Here is an 18808-nt window from a genome sequence, read left to right on the forward strand (position 1 = left end):
TCCCAGACCAGGGATTGAACCTGTGTCTCCTGCAATGGCAGGTGGATTCTTAACCACTGCACCACCAGGGAAGTCCCAAAAAAATACTTTTAAGTCTAGAGAAATTCAAGAATCTTTATAGGTTCAGAGGAAAAGAGTTAGTAAATGGCAAGGGGGAAGTGGCAGGAGAGAGGCAATGAATAATCCATAGATAAAGTTTTAGGGCAGAGCTGAATCAATCCAGAGCACAGGCAGAAGGAATAACCTTAAAAGTGGGGGAGGAGGGAGAATTACCAAAATCCACGTAGTGTCCGACTTTTACCTGTCACTGCTCAGTCTCAGTGTCCCCTTTGCAGTGTTTTCGGTAAGTAGGCAGAGCTACACCCACTGGTTCCCATTTTTACAGTGACAGTTTGAAGAGCTGCTTTTTGATTTGGGGACAAGTTATGAATGCATAAACACATTTTTCCAGGGTGGAGCAATTTTACATTTAAGGATACTTGAGTACGGTAGTTACATATGTGACTTCATGATTATGCTGGGGTTTTGGTTATTTATTTATTTGTTGAACATATGGCCAAAACCATGGAAAAGCTCTTGTGACAGGAATCTCAGTGCACTCTCACAGTGGCCTTGAGAGGTTAGTGACAGCTGTCATCCCCACAGGTATCAGCATGATGGATCTGAGATGCTTCAGGATGACATACTACTGGAGGTCACAGATGGCATAAATGCAGCAGAATGTGTGCTATACATTGAGGTACGTAGTAAGTTTCCTCCATGGTTCATATAGAAACAAACCTTCTAGTTTGGAAGCCTCTTGGGGTCTCTGATAGAAATTGAAGCACATGGACTTCAAAGCAAGAAGGTGTCTGCTTACATCTTTGATTATGTCAGGACAGGCAATAGAGAGCAAAGTTATATTGGTGAAATGGGCATATGAGTTTCTTGTGCCAATCAGTTTAAAGGTAGAACTACTCTGACCTCAAACCCAGAGACTTAATTTAAAAAGCAGTCATTTCCATGTATAAATTATTTCTAATATTTTTGATCTGTAACGCCCAGAAATATTTATTTAGCAGTTGGACAGGTTAGGCTAGCATTGCTGGGCTTTTCCCTGTTGTGTGCAAGGAGCCATATCTATATGTGCGATGTGACCCTTTGTGAATTCCTGTACTATATATCCCTGGCCTGTTTGAAATGATAATTTTCCCCCTTTTGACAAATGAAGGAAAATCTGCACATAAAGGTTGTGTACATGCTCAAAGGCCTGATGGGAACCCCCGAGTTTCTCTGTTGGGTGACCATCCATGTCCACAAGCATAACTCATAGGATGCAGGTATTTATAGTTAGTGACAAAGGAAGGTCAGCAGAAGACTTACCACACTTCCTGAAGATCCACTAATTATTCTTACCGTACCAAATTCTATTTCTGTTTCAATTCTGTCAGTTCTTTGTAGTATGAAATTATTATTAATGGTCATAATAATGTGTTTGTAAGATATTTTACAGTTAATAATTAAGAATGATCACATCATTCTAGTGTTTTAAGAAGTACACAGAAAAGGAATTATCCCCATCCTATAGCAAAGGTCTGAGAAGGTTCAATGACTTGTCCAAAGCCATAAACTTGACCATGTAGACCTGGGCTGGCATCTCCACTCTGGTACTCAGGCCAGCATTCTTTCCTCCTCACCACTGCCCAGATCTAAATTAACAGGTGATTGTAATTACCATGCTCGCTAACATTTCCTGAGCACTTATCCATGCCAGCCACAGTGCATAGCCACTTCTTTTCATTTTTTCCAGTTAGTTCTAATGATGGTCTTGTATCTAGATGAAAAGCAGTACGTTATTTCAGCCTCAAAAAGGAGAGTTTTCTTTATTGGCAGACTTTTACATATAAAGAAAGCTTTGCTGAGTTAATTTTTTTTCCTGAAAAGCAAATTTATGGTGAAAACCCCAACTCTGTCTTCTGTCCATGACCATCTTCTCATTAATGACCCTAAGCAGTGAATTTGGGGAAAAGAATTTGTGTATTATTACTTTTGAGACAAAAGGGCATAGCCTTTGGAAACCAATCAGAGCTTCAGGAAAGTTTTAGACAATTATGTGTGATTCTTTTTTCATTCAGGAGGAATGTTTTTAATTCTATTGCCTTTGGACTTTTTATGCATTTGAAAGCTGAGGATATCTTGTGAACTGCTGCAAGGTGATGATCATGAATGTATTGGTGAGATTGATCAGATGGAGTCAAGAACAATAATAAAGAAGGTCTTCACTGAATCTACGCAGAGGACTTGAACAAAGATATTGTTTCCTAATAAGCCAATAGAAAATGGAATAGAGTATTGCATACTTTTCTATCTTCAGTTAAATAAATAAACCTGGGTTTCCATCACCCCATCTCTCTACCTGTTAAAGGAAAGTGTCTTCATAATTTCATGTATATTTGTTGTCAAGTTGTTAGCCTGTTGAAACAGTAGGGTAACCAGGGCATATATACGTAGTTACATTCATTCATTCGTTTATTCCATAAATACTTAATAAGTGCCTGCTATATGCCAGGTCCTATGCTAAATTCTTGGGCTGTGTTGATGAACAAGATAAATAAACTTCCTCTTCTTTTAGAGTCATGGGCAAGGGATGAAGGCAGGCTTTAAACAGATTATCACTGAAATAATTAGTTAAAATGTGGATGTGTTCTACACGTGAACAGGGTACTAAAAGAGAGTAAACAAGGGAAGTTTCTAAGTGAGTCTGAGTTGTCAAGAAGTTTTCCTGGAGGAATCCATATGTAACCTGAAGGAGGAGGTAGCCAAGCAAAGAGCTACGGGAGAACATACCAGGCAAGGGACAGACAGAAGATGCAAAGACGGGGGCAAAGGCCTGACATGTGTGGAACACAGTGTCTTGGGGGTAGAAATGGACAGGAGTGGCAAAGGAACCCCATAGCATGAGATGAAGCCGAAGACATCCTAGGAGAAGCTCTGGGAAGCCATTGAAGGTTCCCACAGTGTGATGACTTGATGAAAGCCATGTTTGAAAAAGATCACATTGGCTAAAGCGTGGGGCAAGGAGATGTAGGGGTGACGGTATTCACAGGCCAGACTTGATAAATGAACGTGCAGCACACACCGAGTTGTGGCCGTGAACTCAGAGGAGGACTGTCCTTCATTCCCGTTTAGAAGACATACTTTTTCACATTTCTACAAAATCTTTTAAAATTTGGACAGCCAGTGTGATCCAATGTTGCTTTTTTTCCCTTTCTACTTGGAAATTTATTTTCATGACGGTGAGAGAAAAATGCTTTATCAAGTCGAAAACTGGCATTGATTGAATGGCTGTGGGGTTTCAGATTTAACTCAAAATGTTTGAAATGCAGCTGCTGCTTATTATAAGTCCAAAGAAACTTCCTGGGTGGCAGGAAGTTGAGAGTAGAGGAAAGCCTTGTAGTCATCAAGTAATTTGAAATATAAATAACTTTGATGTGGTAAATGTAAATGCTCAGACCACAAGGACTAGATTTCCTGTAGAATATGGGTAAATTTAGCAAAGGAGGATAGGGGCTTGGGTGAAGGATGCTTTATATCACATTTATATTTTGTCTGTCTTGAAACAAACGAGAGCTTTGAGTCCCAAACCATAACCATACTCTCCCATTCCTACCTAAAATGTCTCTCATGTGGGTCATTTCTTGCAAGTTGGTTCATATGGGGAAAGTTAACAGATACAGATGGCTTGGCCAAATTCCATGGCTATTGTTTCACGTGTCTGGAAGATTGAAAATGCCTGTCATTCCAGTTATGAGCTATGAGTTACCAGTTGGGCAATTTGTCATTGCTCTTTTTTCTTGAAAACATGCATTTTTTTTCCTGCTTAGGTGTTGCCTGTAAATGATGAGCCACCGGTCCTAAAGGCAGACCTCATTCCCATGATGCACTGCTCAGAGGGCGAAGAGGTGGTCATTACCTCTGAATATATTTTTGCTACTGATGTGGACAGTGATGATATGAAACTGATGTTCATGATTGTTCGAGAACCTCAGCGTGGGACAGTGAGGAAAGCTGGGGTCACAGTGCGTCAGTTTTCTCAGGGAGATGTTATGGCAGGGGCTGTGACGTACAAACACACAGGTAAGTGACAGTACTGTGACTAGTCTGAGAGTGGGGATGCAGCAACATGACAGAGTCTTAGCCCACTCCTTGCTGTGGGCTCTGATAATCTAACAGTCTTAATGCTTGCTTCCATTAAAAGAGTGGCCGCCCATCTCCCATTTTCAAGCATGATCACCATATTCAGAAGTATTTCTTGATCTCAGTAATATAATGAATTTCACAGAGTTGAGAAAGATCAAGTGTTATTGCTGCTCTGCTCCTGATGCTTCCACATAGACCGTCAATTCACCCTGGCTTGTCCTCATTCCTGTTTTGGTCAATATGAAGAAGATTATTTGACCATCTCAGCTTCTGGCTCCCTAAATCATAACAGAAATGCCTGAAGTAGGCTCCCTAAGATAATTATCTTATTAACTGTAAAAGTTTCCTGATTATCAGCTAGCTCCTAAGAAGAAACCGGTCTGACCTTTGAGTTCTTGAAAAGCAAAGATCGTGTCTTACACTTTTGTGTAACTTGTCCACAGCACATGACAGTGGTGGACATAGATGAGAGATACAGTAAATGCTAGTTTATTAGCACTGTAGTTACATTTCTGGCATTGCATTATATTGTTATCCGGATGGCATTTGTTCCTTATGTAAAATGTTCATGTAAAGAAGATGTGAATTCAACATCTGATGTCTGCGAGGCACAGTAGTAGGCACTGTGGCTTTACAAAGGAGTATAACCCAAACCCTACTATGAAGGACTTTTGATTTAAAGGAGTAAGACAGACACATTCCCATGTAAAGATGACAGCGTGACACATCTGCCCATCACCACATCACCACCCCTCCCACATCTGATTTCTGGGTTGGGGGCACTTCCTCAGTAATAATACATCTACTTCCTCTACCTAAGTTTTATCACACTCCATTACAATTTCACGTTTACTCATCCATATGCCTCTCTAACCTGGAAATTCCATGGGGGAAGTATGGTTGGGTGTGGGAGGCCAGGTGAGTGATACAAGAAATAAGAGGTATCAGAATTCAAATCATTTTCTTATTTGAAGAGACAGAGAGAGAGAGAATACAAGCAGGGAGGTGGGAGGGAATTCAAGGAGGGGGATTGAGATAGCAAAGGATTCATTTGGACATGGGAGAAAACATTTTGAAATAATATTTTTATGTGTACTTTAAAAAACAGTGATTCATTGGGATACCAGTTCTTAATCACTCCACTAAACATCTTTTTTCTTTAAATGCTATCTCCTTATCTTCTTCTTTATGTTAAGTCTTAGGAAAGGTTTCATTGGCTCTTTCCTTGTCCTGAGGAGCTTAGCCCACTTGTTCGATGTCTCTCAAGAGTTTACAGCTAGGTGCTTCTTTTTAATTTCCCCAGTAGTTCTCAGACTAGCAGAAAAGTGATCCAAAGACCAGTGATTGTTGATTTTTACATAATTTTAACATCTTTGGCAGGCTCACACAGCATAGATAAATTAGTGGTGAGATGAATCTGTCTTCTCTTCCTGCGCTTTGTTCCAGACGTTAAGCAACAGTTGTACATATGTATAACTCTCTTCTAGTGTGGTGGCCATAGAAGAGAGTGTTGACACATTTTTTTCATAAGACCTAGTGGGACACTGGGGCAAATTGTTTCAGATAGACTTTTTTGTTAATAAATTAACAGAGGGGCAGAGTCAAGATGGCATACTAGGAAGACGCTGAATTCGCGTCTCCTCACAACTAGGGCACCTACTAGGCACCAGTGGGACCACGGAAACCTAAGGGGATGGGAGGAACCCCCAGTGACTGGGTAGGATGCGAGGTATGGGGGAAGTGAAGGGGGAGAAGAAGTGGAGGGGGGATGGGACTGGAACCCCCGCTGAAGGGTGGCTGGGGGAGGGGAAGGGATCCCATGCCTGAAGGGGAAAATTGGGGGACCATTGGGAGGGCAGAGGATCAAAAGGGAGCGTGGCCAGGTTTCCCCTGCCCACTTGGGCCCCCAGGAACCTGCTGAGATCCGGGGCCTGATCCTCTGCCCACCTGAGGCCCCCTCCAGCTGCGCAGGTCCTGAGGGAGTGGGAGGGAGGGAAGGGGGAGCAAAAGTGGGATCGGCAGCCCTGAGGGGCAGCTGGGGGAGGGGAGGAGTTCTTACACCCAGCGGGACCCACCCACAGTTAGGGGTCCAGCGGCAACGGGGGAGACCCTGGGGGAGATGGTGGGGGAGGGGGATGGAGGAATGGAAGGGAATGGAGCCAGTGCTTTCCCTGTCCACTTAGGCACCGGGGAGCCTACTGGGCTCTTGGGCCTAATCCTCTGCCCTCAGAGCCTCCCTCCTGCTGCTCAGAGCCCAAGCCCCGCCTCTACACCCCCCACCCAGGGCCCCACCTCTGCACTCGGAGACCCCCTCCAACGCGCTGGGTCTAAACTCCACCCACACACCCTGACCCAGGGCCTTACCTCCAAACTCCAGAACTCCACACTCCAGAGGCCCTCCTTTCCACGTGCTGCCTCTCCCCTTCCGAGCAGGTCCTAAGCAGATGCCCCGCCCCATGCTTGAATGTCTCCCTGCCTAGGCCCTGCCCCTAGGGCCTTTTCTGGCTACGTGGGCCCTGAGCCTAGGCCCCACCCCACACTCAAACGTCACCCACCCACCCGCCTAGGTCCCACCCCACCCTAAACCACTCCCCTGCCTAAGTTCCACCCCCACCTAAACTCCACCCCCATAGCCAAGGCTTTTTTTCTCTTTTAGATTGGGGTTCTGTTTTACGATGTTGATTCATTGTTGTTGATTCTTTTGTATTTTTATTTTTCCTAGTAAATCTTTTATTCTAATTTTATTTTATGCTTTACATTTTGTTATTGTTCTCTCCTTTTGGCTCGTTCCCCCCCCACCTTTTTTTCTTTTCTCTGTTGTGGTTTTATTTTACCTTGTTGCAGGTGTTTCGATTATAGTTTTATTTTTCCTAATATATTTTTTATCATTCCAATTTTATTTTGTTTTTTATTCTTTGATATTGTACTGCTCCTTTTTTTTTTTTTTTTTTTTTTTACCGTGCCATGAAGCTTGTGAGATTTTGGTTCCCAGGCTGGAGGTTGGGCCTGAGCTCCTGTGGTGGGAGCTCCGAGTACAAATTGCTGGACTAACAGAGAACCTCACACCCCAGGGAATATCAATCTGAGTGAGGCCTCCTGGAGGACCTCATCTGAGCACCAAGATCAAGCTCTATCTGCCTGCCTGCAAACTCCACTGCTGGACATCTCAGGCCAAACAACCAGTAAGACAGGAATAGAGCACCACCCATCAAAAAAAAAAAAAAAAAAGACAAAGAAGGAGACTACATAATGATCAAGGGATCAATCCAGGAAGAAGAAATAACAAGTGTAAATATTTATGCACCCAACATAGGAGCACCTCAGCACCTTAGGCAAATGCTAACAGCCATAGAAGGGGAAATTGACAGTAACACAATCATAGTAGGGGACTTTAACACCTCACTTTCACCAGTGGACAGATCATCCAAAATGAAAATAAATAAGGAAACACAAGCTTTAAATGACATTAAACAAGATGGACTTAATTGATATTTATAGGACATTCCATCCCTAAACAACAAAATACACTTTCTTCTCAAGTGCTCATGGAATGTTCTCCAGGATAGACCATATCTTGGGTCACAAATCAAGCCTTGGTAAATTTAAGAAAATTGAAATCCTATCAAGTATCTTTTCTGCCCACAGTGCTCTGAGACTAGATATCAATTATAGGAAAAAATCTGTAAATAATACAAACGCATGGAGGCTAAACAATACACTACTAAATAACCAAGAGACCACTGAAGAATTCAAAGAGGAAATCAAAAAATACCTAGAAAAAATGACAATGAAAACACAAAGACCCAAAACCTATGGGATACAGCAAAAGCAGTTCTAAGAGGGAAGTTTATAGCAAAAAAATCCTACCTCAAGGAACAAGAAACATCTCAAATAAACAACCTAACCTTACACCTAAAGCAAATAGAGGAAGAAGAACAAAAAACTCCCCAAAGTTAGCACAAGGAAAGAAATCATAAAGATCAGATCAGAAATAAATGAAAAAGAAATGAAGCAATATCAAACATCAATAAAACTAAAAGCTGGTTCTTTGAGAAGATAAACAAAATTGATAAACCACTAGCTAGACTCATCAAGAAAAAAAGGGAGAGGACTCAAATCAATAGAATTAGAAATGAAAAAGGAGAAGTGACAACTGACACTGCAGAAATACAGAAGAATCATGAGAGATTACTACAGGCAGCTATATGCCAATAAAATGGACAACCTGGAAGAAATGGACAAATTCATAGAAAAGCACAACCTTCCAAGACTGAACCAGGAAGAAATAGAAAATATAAACAGACCAGTCACAAGCACTGAATTTGAAACTGTGATTAAAAATCTTACACAAAACAAAAGCCCAGGACCAGGTGGCTTCACAGGCGATTTTTATCAAACATTTACAGAAGAGCTGACACCTATCCTTCTCAAACTCTTCTAAAGTATAGCAGAGGGAGGAACACTCCTAAACTCATTCTACGAGGCCACCATCACGCTGATACCAAAACCAGACAAAGATGTCACAAAAAAAGAAAACTGCAGACCAATATCTCTGATGAACATAGATGCAAAAATCTGCAACAGAATGCTAGCAAACAGAATCCAGCAGCACATTAAAAGGAACGTACACCATGATCAAGTGGAGTTTATCCCAGGAATGCAAGGATTCTTCATTATACACAAATCAATCAATGTGATACACCATATTAACAAATTGAAGGATAAAAGCCATATGATAATCCCAATACATGCGTAAAAAGCTTTTGACAAAATTCAACACCCAGTTATGATAAAAACTCTCCAGAAAGTAGTCGTAGAGGGAACTACCTCAACATAATAAAGGCCATATATGACAAACCCACAGCCGACATCGTTCTCAGTGGTGAAAAACTGAAAAGATTTCCACTAAGATCAGGAACAAGACAAGGTTGCGCACTCTCACAACTATTATTCAACATAGTTTTGGTCACAGCAATAAGAGAAGAAAAAGAAATAGAAGGAATCCAAATCGGAAAGGAAGAAGTAAAACTGTCACTGTTTGCAAATGACATGATAGTATACATAGAGAATCCTAAAGATGCTACTAGAAAACTACTAGAGCTAATCAATGAGTTTGGTAAAGTAGCAGGATACAAAATTAATGCACAGAAATCTCTTGCATTCCTATAAATTAATGATGAAAAATCTGAAAGAGAAATTAAGGACACTCCCATTGACCATTACAACAAAAAGAATAAAATACCTAGGAATAAACCTACCTAAGGAGAGAGAAGACCTGTATGCAGAAAACTATCAGACACTGATGAAAGAAATTAAAGATGATACAAACAGTGGAGAGATATACCATATTCTTGGATTGGAAGAATCAACATTGTGAAAATGACTCTATTACCCAAAGCAATCTACAGGATCAGTGCAATCCCTTTCAAACTACCAATGACATTTTTCACAGAACTAGAACAAAAATTTCACAATTTGTATGGAAACACAAAAGACCCCGAATAGCCAAAGCAATCTTGAGAAAGAAAAACGGAGCTGGAGGAATCAGTCTTCCTGACTTCAGACTGTACTGCAAAGCTACAGTAATCAAGACAGCATGGTACTGGCACAAAACCAGAAATATAGATCAATGGAATAGGATAGAAAGCCCAGAGATAAACCCACGCACCTATGGTCAACTAATCTATGACCAAGGAGGCAAAGATATACAATGGAGAAAAGACAGTCTCTTCAGTAAGTGGTGCTGGAAAAACTGGACAACTACATGTAAAAGAATGAAATTAGAACATTCCCTAACACCATACATAAAAATAAAGTCAAAATGGATTAGAGACCTAAATGTAAGACCGGACACTATAAAACTTTTAGAGGAAAACAGGCAGAACACTCTATGACATAAATCACAGCAAGATCCTTTTTGACCCACCTCCTAGAGAAATGGAAATAAAAACAAAAAACAAATGGGACCTAATGAAACTTGAAAGCTTTTGCACACCAAAGGAAACCATAAACAAGACGAAAAGACAACCCTCAGAATGGGAGAAAATATTTGCAAACGAATCAACAGACAAAGGATTAATCTCCAAAATATATAAACAGCTCATGCAGCTCAATATTAAAGACACAAACAACCCAATCCAAAAATGGGCAGAAGACCTAAATAGACATTTCTGCAAAGAAGACATACAGATGGCCAAGAAGCACATGAAAAGCTGCTCAAGATCACTAATTATTAGAGAAATGCAAATCAAAGCTACAATGAGTTATCACCTCACACCAGTCAGAATGGCCATTATCAAAAAATTTATAAACAATAAATGGTGGAGAGGGTGTGGAGAAAGGGGAACCCTCTTGCACTGTTGGTGGGAATGTAAATTGATACAGCCATGGAGAACAGTATGGAGGTTCCTTAAGAAACTAAAAACAGAACCACCATATGACCCAGCAATCCCACTACTGGGCATATACCCTGAGAAAACCATAATTCAAAAAGAGTCATGTACCAAAATGTTCATTGCAGCACTATTTACAATAGCCAGCACATGGAAGCAACCTAAGTGTCCATTGACAGATGAATGGATAAAGAAAATGTGGCACATATATACGATGGAATATTACTCAGCCATAAAAAGAAATGAAATTGAGTTATTTGTGGTGAGTGAATGGACCTAGAGTCTGTCATACAGTGAAGTAAGTCAGAAAGAAAAAAGCAAATACCGTATGCTAACACATATGTATGGAATCAAAAAAAAAAAAAGTTCAGAGGAACCTAGGGCAGGACAGGAATAAAGACGCAGATGTAGAGAATGAACTTGAGGACATGGGGAGGGAGAAGGGTAAGCTGGGATGAAGTGAGAGAGTTGCACTGATATACACACACTACCAAATACATAGCTAGGGAGCAGCAACTGCATGGCACAGGGAGATCAGCTCAGTGCTTTGCGGTCACCTAGAGGGGTGGGATAAGGAGGTTGGGAGGGAGACAGAAGAGGGAGGGGATATACTTATAGCTGATTCACTGTGTTGTACAGCAGAAACTGACACAACATTATAAAGCAATTATACTCCAATAAAGATGTTAAAATAAATTAATTAATTAACAGAAATACTGTATTCAGAAAGGTGTTTTGTTATTTGAATATTATGTTTTCTTGTAATGTTCACTCAGTTACTCAGTTGGTAGTAATTTAGTGCTCTTCTAGGATGAGTAAAGAGAACTTCAGTACTCTAGGATCTAAAGTTTCAGTGGCCCCGCTCTTTCCTCCATACATTGGTTATAAAGATCACCAGAGAACAATTGTGTCTCCATTATTTTACTTCATCAATTGATTTATTTTATCTTATTTCTACGATTATGAAAACAGTACACGCTCATTGCAGAGAACATGAAAAAATATAACGAAGTTTTGAAAAAATTACCTTATTTACCTTTCAAAGAGAATCACTGTTAACATTTCAGTGTTACAGTATTTTCTTTTTTATAATCATAATTTTTAACATAGTTGCAATCATGTTATATGTGCCGTTTTGTAGATTCCTTTATTCATTTAGATAATCACCTAAAAATGTTTATTAAAATATTTAGTAAATTTTATATAATTATTGTAAACATGTTTTACTAATTGAATAATATTTTATGATATAAAATTACATTATTAATTTTCTATTCTCCAAACATTATATATGAGGTCATTAAAAACTTTTCTTTCAAATAGCAGTACAGTTAACTATTTTAAGTATAAATTATATCTTTAGACTGTATTTCATTTCAAGGTAAAGAATTCTTCCAGCAATGCTGTAGCCTTTTTAGAGGTTTAACCCTCAGCCAAATTTTCCAGCTCTTTCTGTAAATGTATCCTATGCTTCCATTATATTGAAATTACAGTTATTGAAGGTACTATGTTTGCTTTTTTGATTAAGCTGTTTTCATTTCCTAGATTTTTCTACTTCTCTTCTGGCTCCCTCTCCCTACACGTCCTCTCTCCTCATCTCCCAATTCTCTGCCTTATCTGCCTTATAAACTACTCATCCTTTAATGCTCAGCACAAAGCCAGCAAGGCCATCTGAAAAGACTTCTCTGACTTTCTCTGGTGTGTGTGCCTTGCCCCCTATGCCATCATCAGCCAATATTCTCATCCTCGTTCACCCTCAGCACCTGGTACATAATCAGGCTGAGATAGATGAATTTTCCATTTAATAGGTAAAAAATGGCTTAATAGTAGCAATTTCATATGGTTCCACTTAATACATACACATATCTGTGATGTTCTAACTGAACTGCATTTCTTTCTCTACCATTAGACTGTGTCAGCTCCTGACACATAGTAGGTCTTTGGACATTTGACATTCTTTTGAACTGTCTTTTGACGTTTTCAACACGTCTGCCTTTTTCTCTGCTGAGGCACCCAGAACACTAATTTTCATATAACAGGCATTAAGTATATATTTATCAAGTGAATGATGAATAAACAAACTTTATGCCAATTTGTTTTTTATAATTATGAATAGATGAGACGTGTCTTTTTTTAAAATTTTCCTGAAGTTGAAGGCAGATTGTTTAGTTTTAGTTCTCTCAATTTCACTGTTTTTTAAAAATAAATCCAGTTATCTCATCCTTTAATCATTTCGTTGCTTAATAATATCATCTCGAGCTTTTCCTTGTCATTTTTTTCAAACAGGTAGAATGATGCCAAACACAATGCTCTGTAGATTTAACCAATGTGTCTTGTGAAAAGAGATGACATCCCTGATCTTTCGTGTCTTAGACTCATCAAAACTTCAAACATAATTGCTTCCCTCTTGGCACTTTCAGAGTGATGCCTGAGAATTATGAAAAGCATATCTGCAGAACTTTCCTGTCCCCTGGACAGCAAGCATTCCCACCTCTATGCTGTTAGCTAGTAATCCAAGAGCAGATTGTTCTGTTTACTGGTAAACTATCTAGTCCTGACATTTTCTTCCTTCTTCCTCTCATTGCCTAAGTTGGGGTCATTTTGAATCCCATAGCTGTAAGCTCTAAAGAGTAAACAGAAAATGAAAATAAATGCCACTTCTTTTCCAGGTGCTGTTGCTATTTTGCTAACATCTTGGCTATTATGTAATGAGGAAAATACTGAAACAAATCACAAAAATGTGGATTATATTTGTATTTCACCTATTCTGCTTCTTCTGTAGTGAATGGTTGTTCATTTAAGGTGGTTAATGGAAATGGGAAGACAATTACCACAGGGAAAAGGGTGCCTTCTGTTCTCCCTGAGGTTGGTCCTAACACTAATAATTATGAGAGAAGAGTAAAGCCATCACGAGTCAAGCTTCGTGTCTATCCCTTATTCATTTATGAACTGTCAGACCCTTGTTAGCCCTGTTTTGCCCCTCCATATGGTGATAGATGGCTGGCAGGGATTTCACCAGAGGCAACAGATGGGCAAGCATTTTTGTGTTATTTTTATGACTCTATTTAATTGCATAGATAAAATTGAGTTTTACCTTTTAACCACATAAGTTCCTTCCCTTGCCATTTTATGCTTGTAGAGCAAGTGTGAGTGGGTTTCCTCTTGGTATTCTATGTTTTTAAAAGTCAGGCTTAAACTCTAGTTGTGTCTTCCAGGTGGTGAGATTGGCCTGGTGCCTTGTTTTGACACCATAACGTTGGTAGTTTCGGACACAGAAGCTGGCCCTTTTGTGAATGGACCTCATCCATCTGTTCCTCGTCGTGAGTCCTTTCCAGTGTATGATCTCAACATCACAGTGTATCCGGTGGACAACCAATCACCTTCAATTGCAATAGGTGACAATTTTTTCTTTTAAAGTTCTATTATTTCACCTAGTGTCATACCCATGGTCCAGTGAAGTGATGCACTTTACATATAGTCAAAATAGAAAACCACCATACAGAATTGCTTCCAATAATTGCCTCAATACAAATTTGTGGAAACCCCCTGATCTATGAAAGATTACAGGGCAAAAGAATTTACTTGTTTAAAAATTTAGATAAATCTGAGGGACCTTCAAGATGGTGGAGGAGTAAGACATGGAGATCACCTTCCTCCCCACAAATACTTTGGGAATACATCTACATGTGGAACAACTCCTATAGAAAACCTACTGAATGCTGGCAGAAGAACGCAGACTTCCCAAAAGATGCCCTCAGGCGACCTACACGCAGAGGCGGGGCCAAATCCAAAGATGAACTACAGGAGCTGTGCTAACAAAGAAGAGAAAGGGTAATCTCTCCCAGCAGCCTCAGGAGCAGCGAATTAAATCTCCACAACCAACTTGATGTACCCTGCATCTGTGGAATACCTGAACAGACAACAGATCATCCCAAAATTGAGACAGTGGATGTTGTGAGCAACTGTAGACTTGGGGTTTGCTTTCTGCATCTAATTTGTTTCTGGTTTTATGTTTATCTTAGTTAAGTATTTAGAGCTTATTATCATTGGTAGATTTGTTTATTGATTTGGTTGCTCTTTCCCTCTTATATATATACATATATTTTTTTTTTCCTTTTTCTGTTTTTGTGAGTGTATGCTTCTTTCTGTGATTTTGTCTCTATAGCTTTTGTCTCTATAGCTTTGCTTTTACCATTTGTCCTAGGTTTTGTCTGTCCGTTGTTTTTTTTTTTTTTTTTGCATAGTTTTTAGCACTTGTTATCATTGGTGGATTTGTTTTTAGATTTGGGTGCTCTCTTCTTTCTTTTTATTACTTTTTTATTTTTTTAATTTGTAATAATATTTTTTATTTTATTATTTTCTTTCTTTCTTTCTTTTTTTTTTTTCTGGTCCCTTTTCTTCTGAGCCGTGTGGCTGACAGGGTCTTGGTGCTCCGGCCAGGTGTCAGGCCTGAGCCTCTGAGGTGGGAGAGCTGAGTTCAGGACATTGGTCCACCAGAGACCTCCTGGCTCCATGTACTATCAAATGGTGAAAGCCCTCCCAAACATCTCCATCTCAATGCTAAGACCTAGTTCCACTCAACACCAGCAAGCTACAGTGCTAGATACACCATGCCAAACAACTAGCAAGACAGGAACACAACCCCACCCATTAGCAGAGGGGCTGCCTAACATCATAATAAGGTCACAGGCACCCAAAAACACACCACTGGATGCGGTCCTGCCCACCAGAAAGACAAGATCCACTATCATCCACCAGAACACAGGCACCAGTCCTCTCCACCAGGAAGCCTACACAACCCACTGAACCAACCTTAGCCACCAGGAGCAGACACCAAAAGCAACGGGAATTACGAACCTGCAGCCTGCGAAAAGGAGACCCCAAACAAAGTAAGTTAAGTAAAAAGAGGAGACAGAGAACACACAGCAGATGAAGGAGCAAGGTAAAAACCCACCAGACCAAACAAATGAGGAAGAAATAGGCAGTCTACCTGAAAAATAATTCAGAATAATGATAGTAAAGATATCCAAAATCTAGGAAATAGAATGGAGAAAATACAAGAAACGTTTCATGAGGACATAGAACTAAAGAGCAAACAAACAATGATGAACAACACAATAAATGAAAGTAAAAATTCTCTGGAAGGAATCAATAGCAGAATAACTGAGGCATAAGAACAGATAAGTGACCTGGAAGATAAAATAGTGGAAATAACTACCACAGAGCAGAATAAAGAAAAAAGAATGAAAAGAATTGAGGACAGTCTCAGAGACCTCTGGGAAAACATTAAATGCAAAAACATTCGTATTATAGGGGTCCCAGAAGAAGAAGAGAAAAAAAAAGGGTCAGAAAATATTTGAAGAGATTATAGTAGAAAACTTCCCTAATATGGGAAAGGAAATAGTCAATCAAGTCCAGGAAGCACAGAGAGTCCCATACAGGATAAATCCAACGAGAAACATGTCAAGAGACATATTAATCAAACGACTAAAAATTAAATACAAAGAAAAAATATTAAAAGCATCAAGGGAAAAGCAACAAATAACATACAAGGGAATCCCCATAAGGTTAACAGCTGATCTTTCAGCAGAAACTCTGCAAGCCAGAAGGGAGTAACAGGACATATTTAAAGTGATGAAAGAGAAAAACCTACAACCAAGATTACTCTACCCAGCAAGGATCTCATTCAGATTTGATGGAGAAATTAAAACCTTTACAGACAAGCAAAAGCTAAGAGAATTCAGCACCACCAAACCAGCTTTACAAGTGCTAAAGGAACTTCTCTAGGCAGGAAGCACAAGAGAAGGAAAAGACGTACTATAACAAACCCAAAACAATTAAGAAAATGGCAATAGGAACATACATATCGATAATTACCTTAAATGTAAATGGGTTAAATGCTCCAACCAAAAGACATAGACTGGCTGAATGGATACAAAAACAAGTCCCATATAAATGCTGTCTACAGGAGACCCACTTCAGACCTAGGGACACATACAGACTGAAAGTGAGGGGATGGAAAAAGTTATTCTATGCAAATGGAAATCAAAAGAAAGCTGGTGTAGCAATTCTAATATCAGACAAAATAGATAGCTAGCGGGAAGCAGCTGCATAGCACAGGGAGATCAGCTCAGTGCTTTGTGACCACTTAGAGGGGTGCGATAGGGAGGGTGGGAGGGAGACACAGAGGGAGGGGATCCGGAGATATATGTATATGTATAGCTGATACACTTTGTTATAGCACAGAAACTAACACACCATTGTAAAGCAATTATACTCCAATAAAGATGTTAAAAAACTATTTAGATAAATTCGTGTGGAGAGAGAATGCAAGTGTGTGTGTGTGTGTGTGTGTGTGTGTATCTGTGTCTGTGTATGTGCACACACTTGGGAATGAAGACAACATTGCAATCCTCAGATATTCTGGTTTTATTTCACGTGGGAAAATATCATTTGCCTGCTGGAGAGCCAATAATTTATTTTATCCATAATAATTTCTATTAGAATTGAATGAGTATATTAGTGAGACCATTTGTATATACTTGACCTTATTTGCTTTTTAGAAAGTCATCTCTTCATAGGCATTGTGTTTATGTTCTGTGTCTCAAAAAAAATGCAAACATATGTATGAATGTTATTGTAATTTGCAAAGTATCTCCTAAGCAATGTTCTGGGGAGGAAGCATTATCCCTGCAGAATAATTAAGCACCAAGGCATGAAAAAGTGTTCATTATGAGCAATTCATAATAGTTCTCAGGTAATTAACGCTCTGACAAACAGAGGCAACAACTGATCTTGAAGAGTACATAAACCACATTTAGTGACTTATTAAAACAGTTTGGCAATTCTTAGTTTCATTTGTCACTTCTATAGACACAAGGGAAATCAGAGTTCCTTGAGAGTGACTAAAGGGCTGTACTGAAGCATTTAGTATTTCTGCTCTCTTTCTATTATTGTCTGGCTTGCTTATACAAGAAAAAAATATAATTCCGTTAAGTCAAATTAAATTCCCCCCATTACCCCTGCATATATTCACTGTAAGGAGAATTATGCCAAAGGAAATGAATATCTCCCATGGGAGTATATTTGCATGTAGGATGCTTCTATGAATTGGAATTTCAATCACTCCCTTTTGTTCTCACTATTCTGATTAGAGGATTTCACGCTAAGTCATAATTGTGTTATTATTTGTATGCAGGTACCATGTTCTTTGTAGATGAGGGTTTCTCAGCAGCCCTTACTGTTAACCATTTGTCTGCCACTGATGCCGACACTGCAGCAGATGACTTGGAATTTGTTTTGGTTGCTCCTCCCCAGTTCGGCTACCTTGAAAACACATTACCTTCTGCAGGTTTTGAAAAAAGCAATATGGGCATCAGCATAGGTAAGTCATGGCTTTGTGTCCAGCAATAATTAGCCTATGTTTGTGACTGATTGGTTAGATCATGTTTAATAACTGGGTTAGGACTTCAGAAATGTTCAAAGTACTGTATATACTCAAGGAATTATTATTATTACCAATGCTTTTGAGTATTATTGTTTTTCGTTCTAATTTTTCATTTAAAATTTCCCCATGTATGGGAGTTTACTTCAAAATAAATGGAGATTTCACTTATGAAAAATATTAGAATAAATATTGAAGAAATAATGTTTTTAAAGGCCATGATAGCAACACAGAATTCTGTGATAGAATAAATCTGGTGGAGCTCACTGGTCTCATTATCACAGTTTTTTTTCACACTTTTAAAAGATACGGGCAGAAAAGATTAGGAAACATACCATGGAAATGTTGAAGGTAGTGACATTAATTTTGAAACCAAAATGCCTCTCAGATACTGAAATATCTCTGGTATTTCAGGCAAAAAGAAAACAACCAAAACAGAAACAGACACCAAAAACACAATTGTCCAAAGGCACCACTTTAGAGTTATTCTCTAAGCACCTTTTGGGGTACATCTATCTTAAATATGAGAGAATCTGGGTTTAAGATTAATTGCATTAATAGAGTGACTGAATGGATAGAAAAATAAAAGACCCAACTACATGCTGCCTACAAGAAACTCACTTCAGCTTCAAGGACATACATAGGCTTAAAATGAAGGGAAGGAAAAAGATATTCCATGCAAATGGAAACCAAAAGAGAGCAAGGGTAGATATACTTATAACAGACAAAAGAGACTTTAAGTCAAAACTGTAACAAGAGACAAAGAAGGTCATTACATAATGATAAAGTCTTA

General features: G+C 39.2%; 1 protein-coding gene across 13 annotated transcripts in view; it reads left to right on the top strand.

Moving 5' to 3' along the window:
* FREM1 (FRAS1 related extracellular matrix 1) overlaps nucleotides 1-18808 on the top strand; it is a 170769-nt gene that overhangs the window by 77526 nt on the left and 74435 nt on the right. For 9 of the 13 annotated variants that reach the window (XM_029202856.1, XM_029202857.1, XM_029202859.1 and 6 more), the window contains 4 exons: nucleotides 646-739; nucleotides 3864-4116; nucleotides 13787-13966; nucleotides 17770-17955. The exons of 1 other annotated variant lie outside the window; for it this stretch is intronic. In XM_029202856.1, the coding sequence (XP_029058689.1) occupies nucleotides 646-739; nucleotides 3864-4116; nucleotides 13787-13966; nucleotides 17770-17955 (713 nt within the window). Of the gene's footprint in view, nucleotides 1-645; nucleotides 740-2114; nucleotides 2529-3863; nucleotides 4117-13786; nucleotides 13967-17769; nucleotides 17956-18808 lie in introns of those variants that run through there. 3 more of the 13 variants (XR_003790791.1, XM_029202867.1, XM_029202866.1) reach the window with 3 other exon arrangements.

Source organism: Monodon monoceros, unplaced genomic scaffold (genome assembly GCF_005190385.1).
Source record: "Monodon monoceros isolate NGI ecotype Baffin Bay Population unplaced genomic scaffold, NGI_Narwhal_1 Super_Scaffold_5, whole genome shotgun sequence".
In the NCBI taxonomy this organism is placed as follows: Eukaryota; Metazoa; Chordata; class Mammalia; order Artiodactyla; family Monodontidae; genus Monodon; species Monodon monoceros.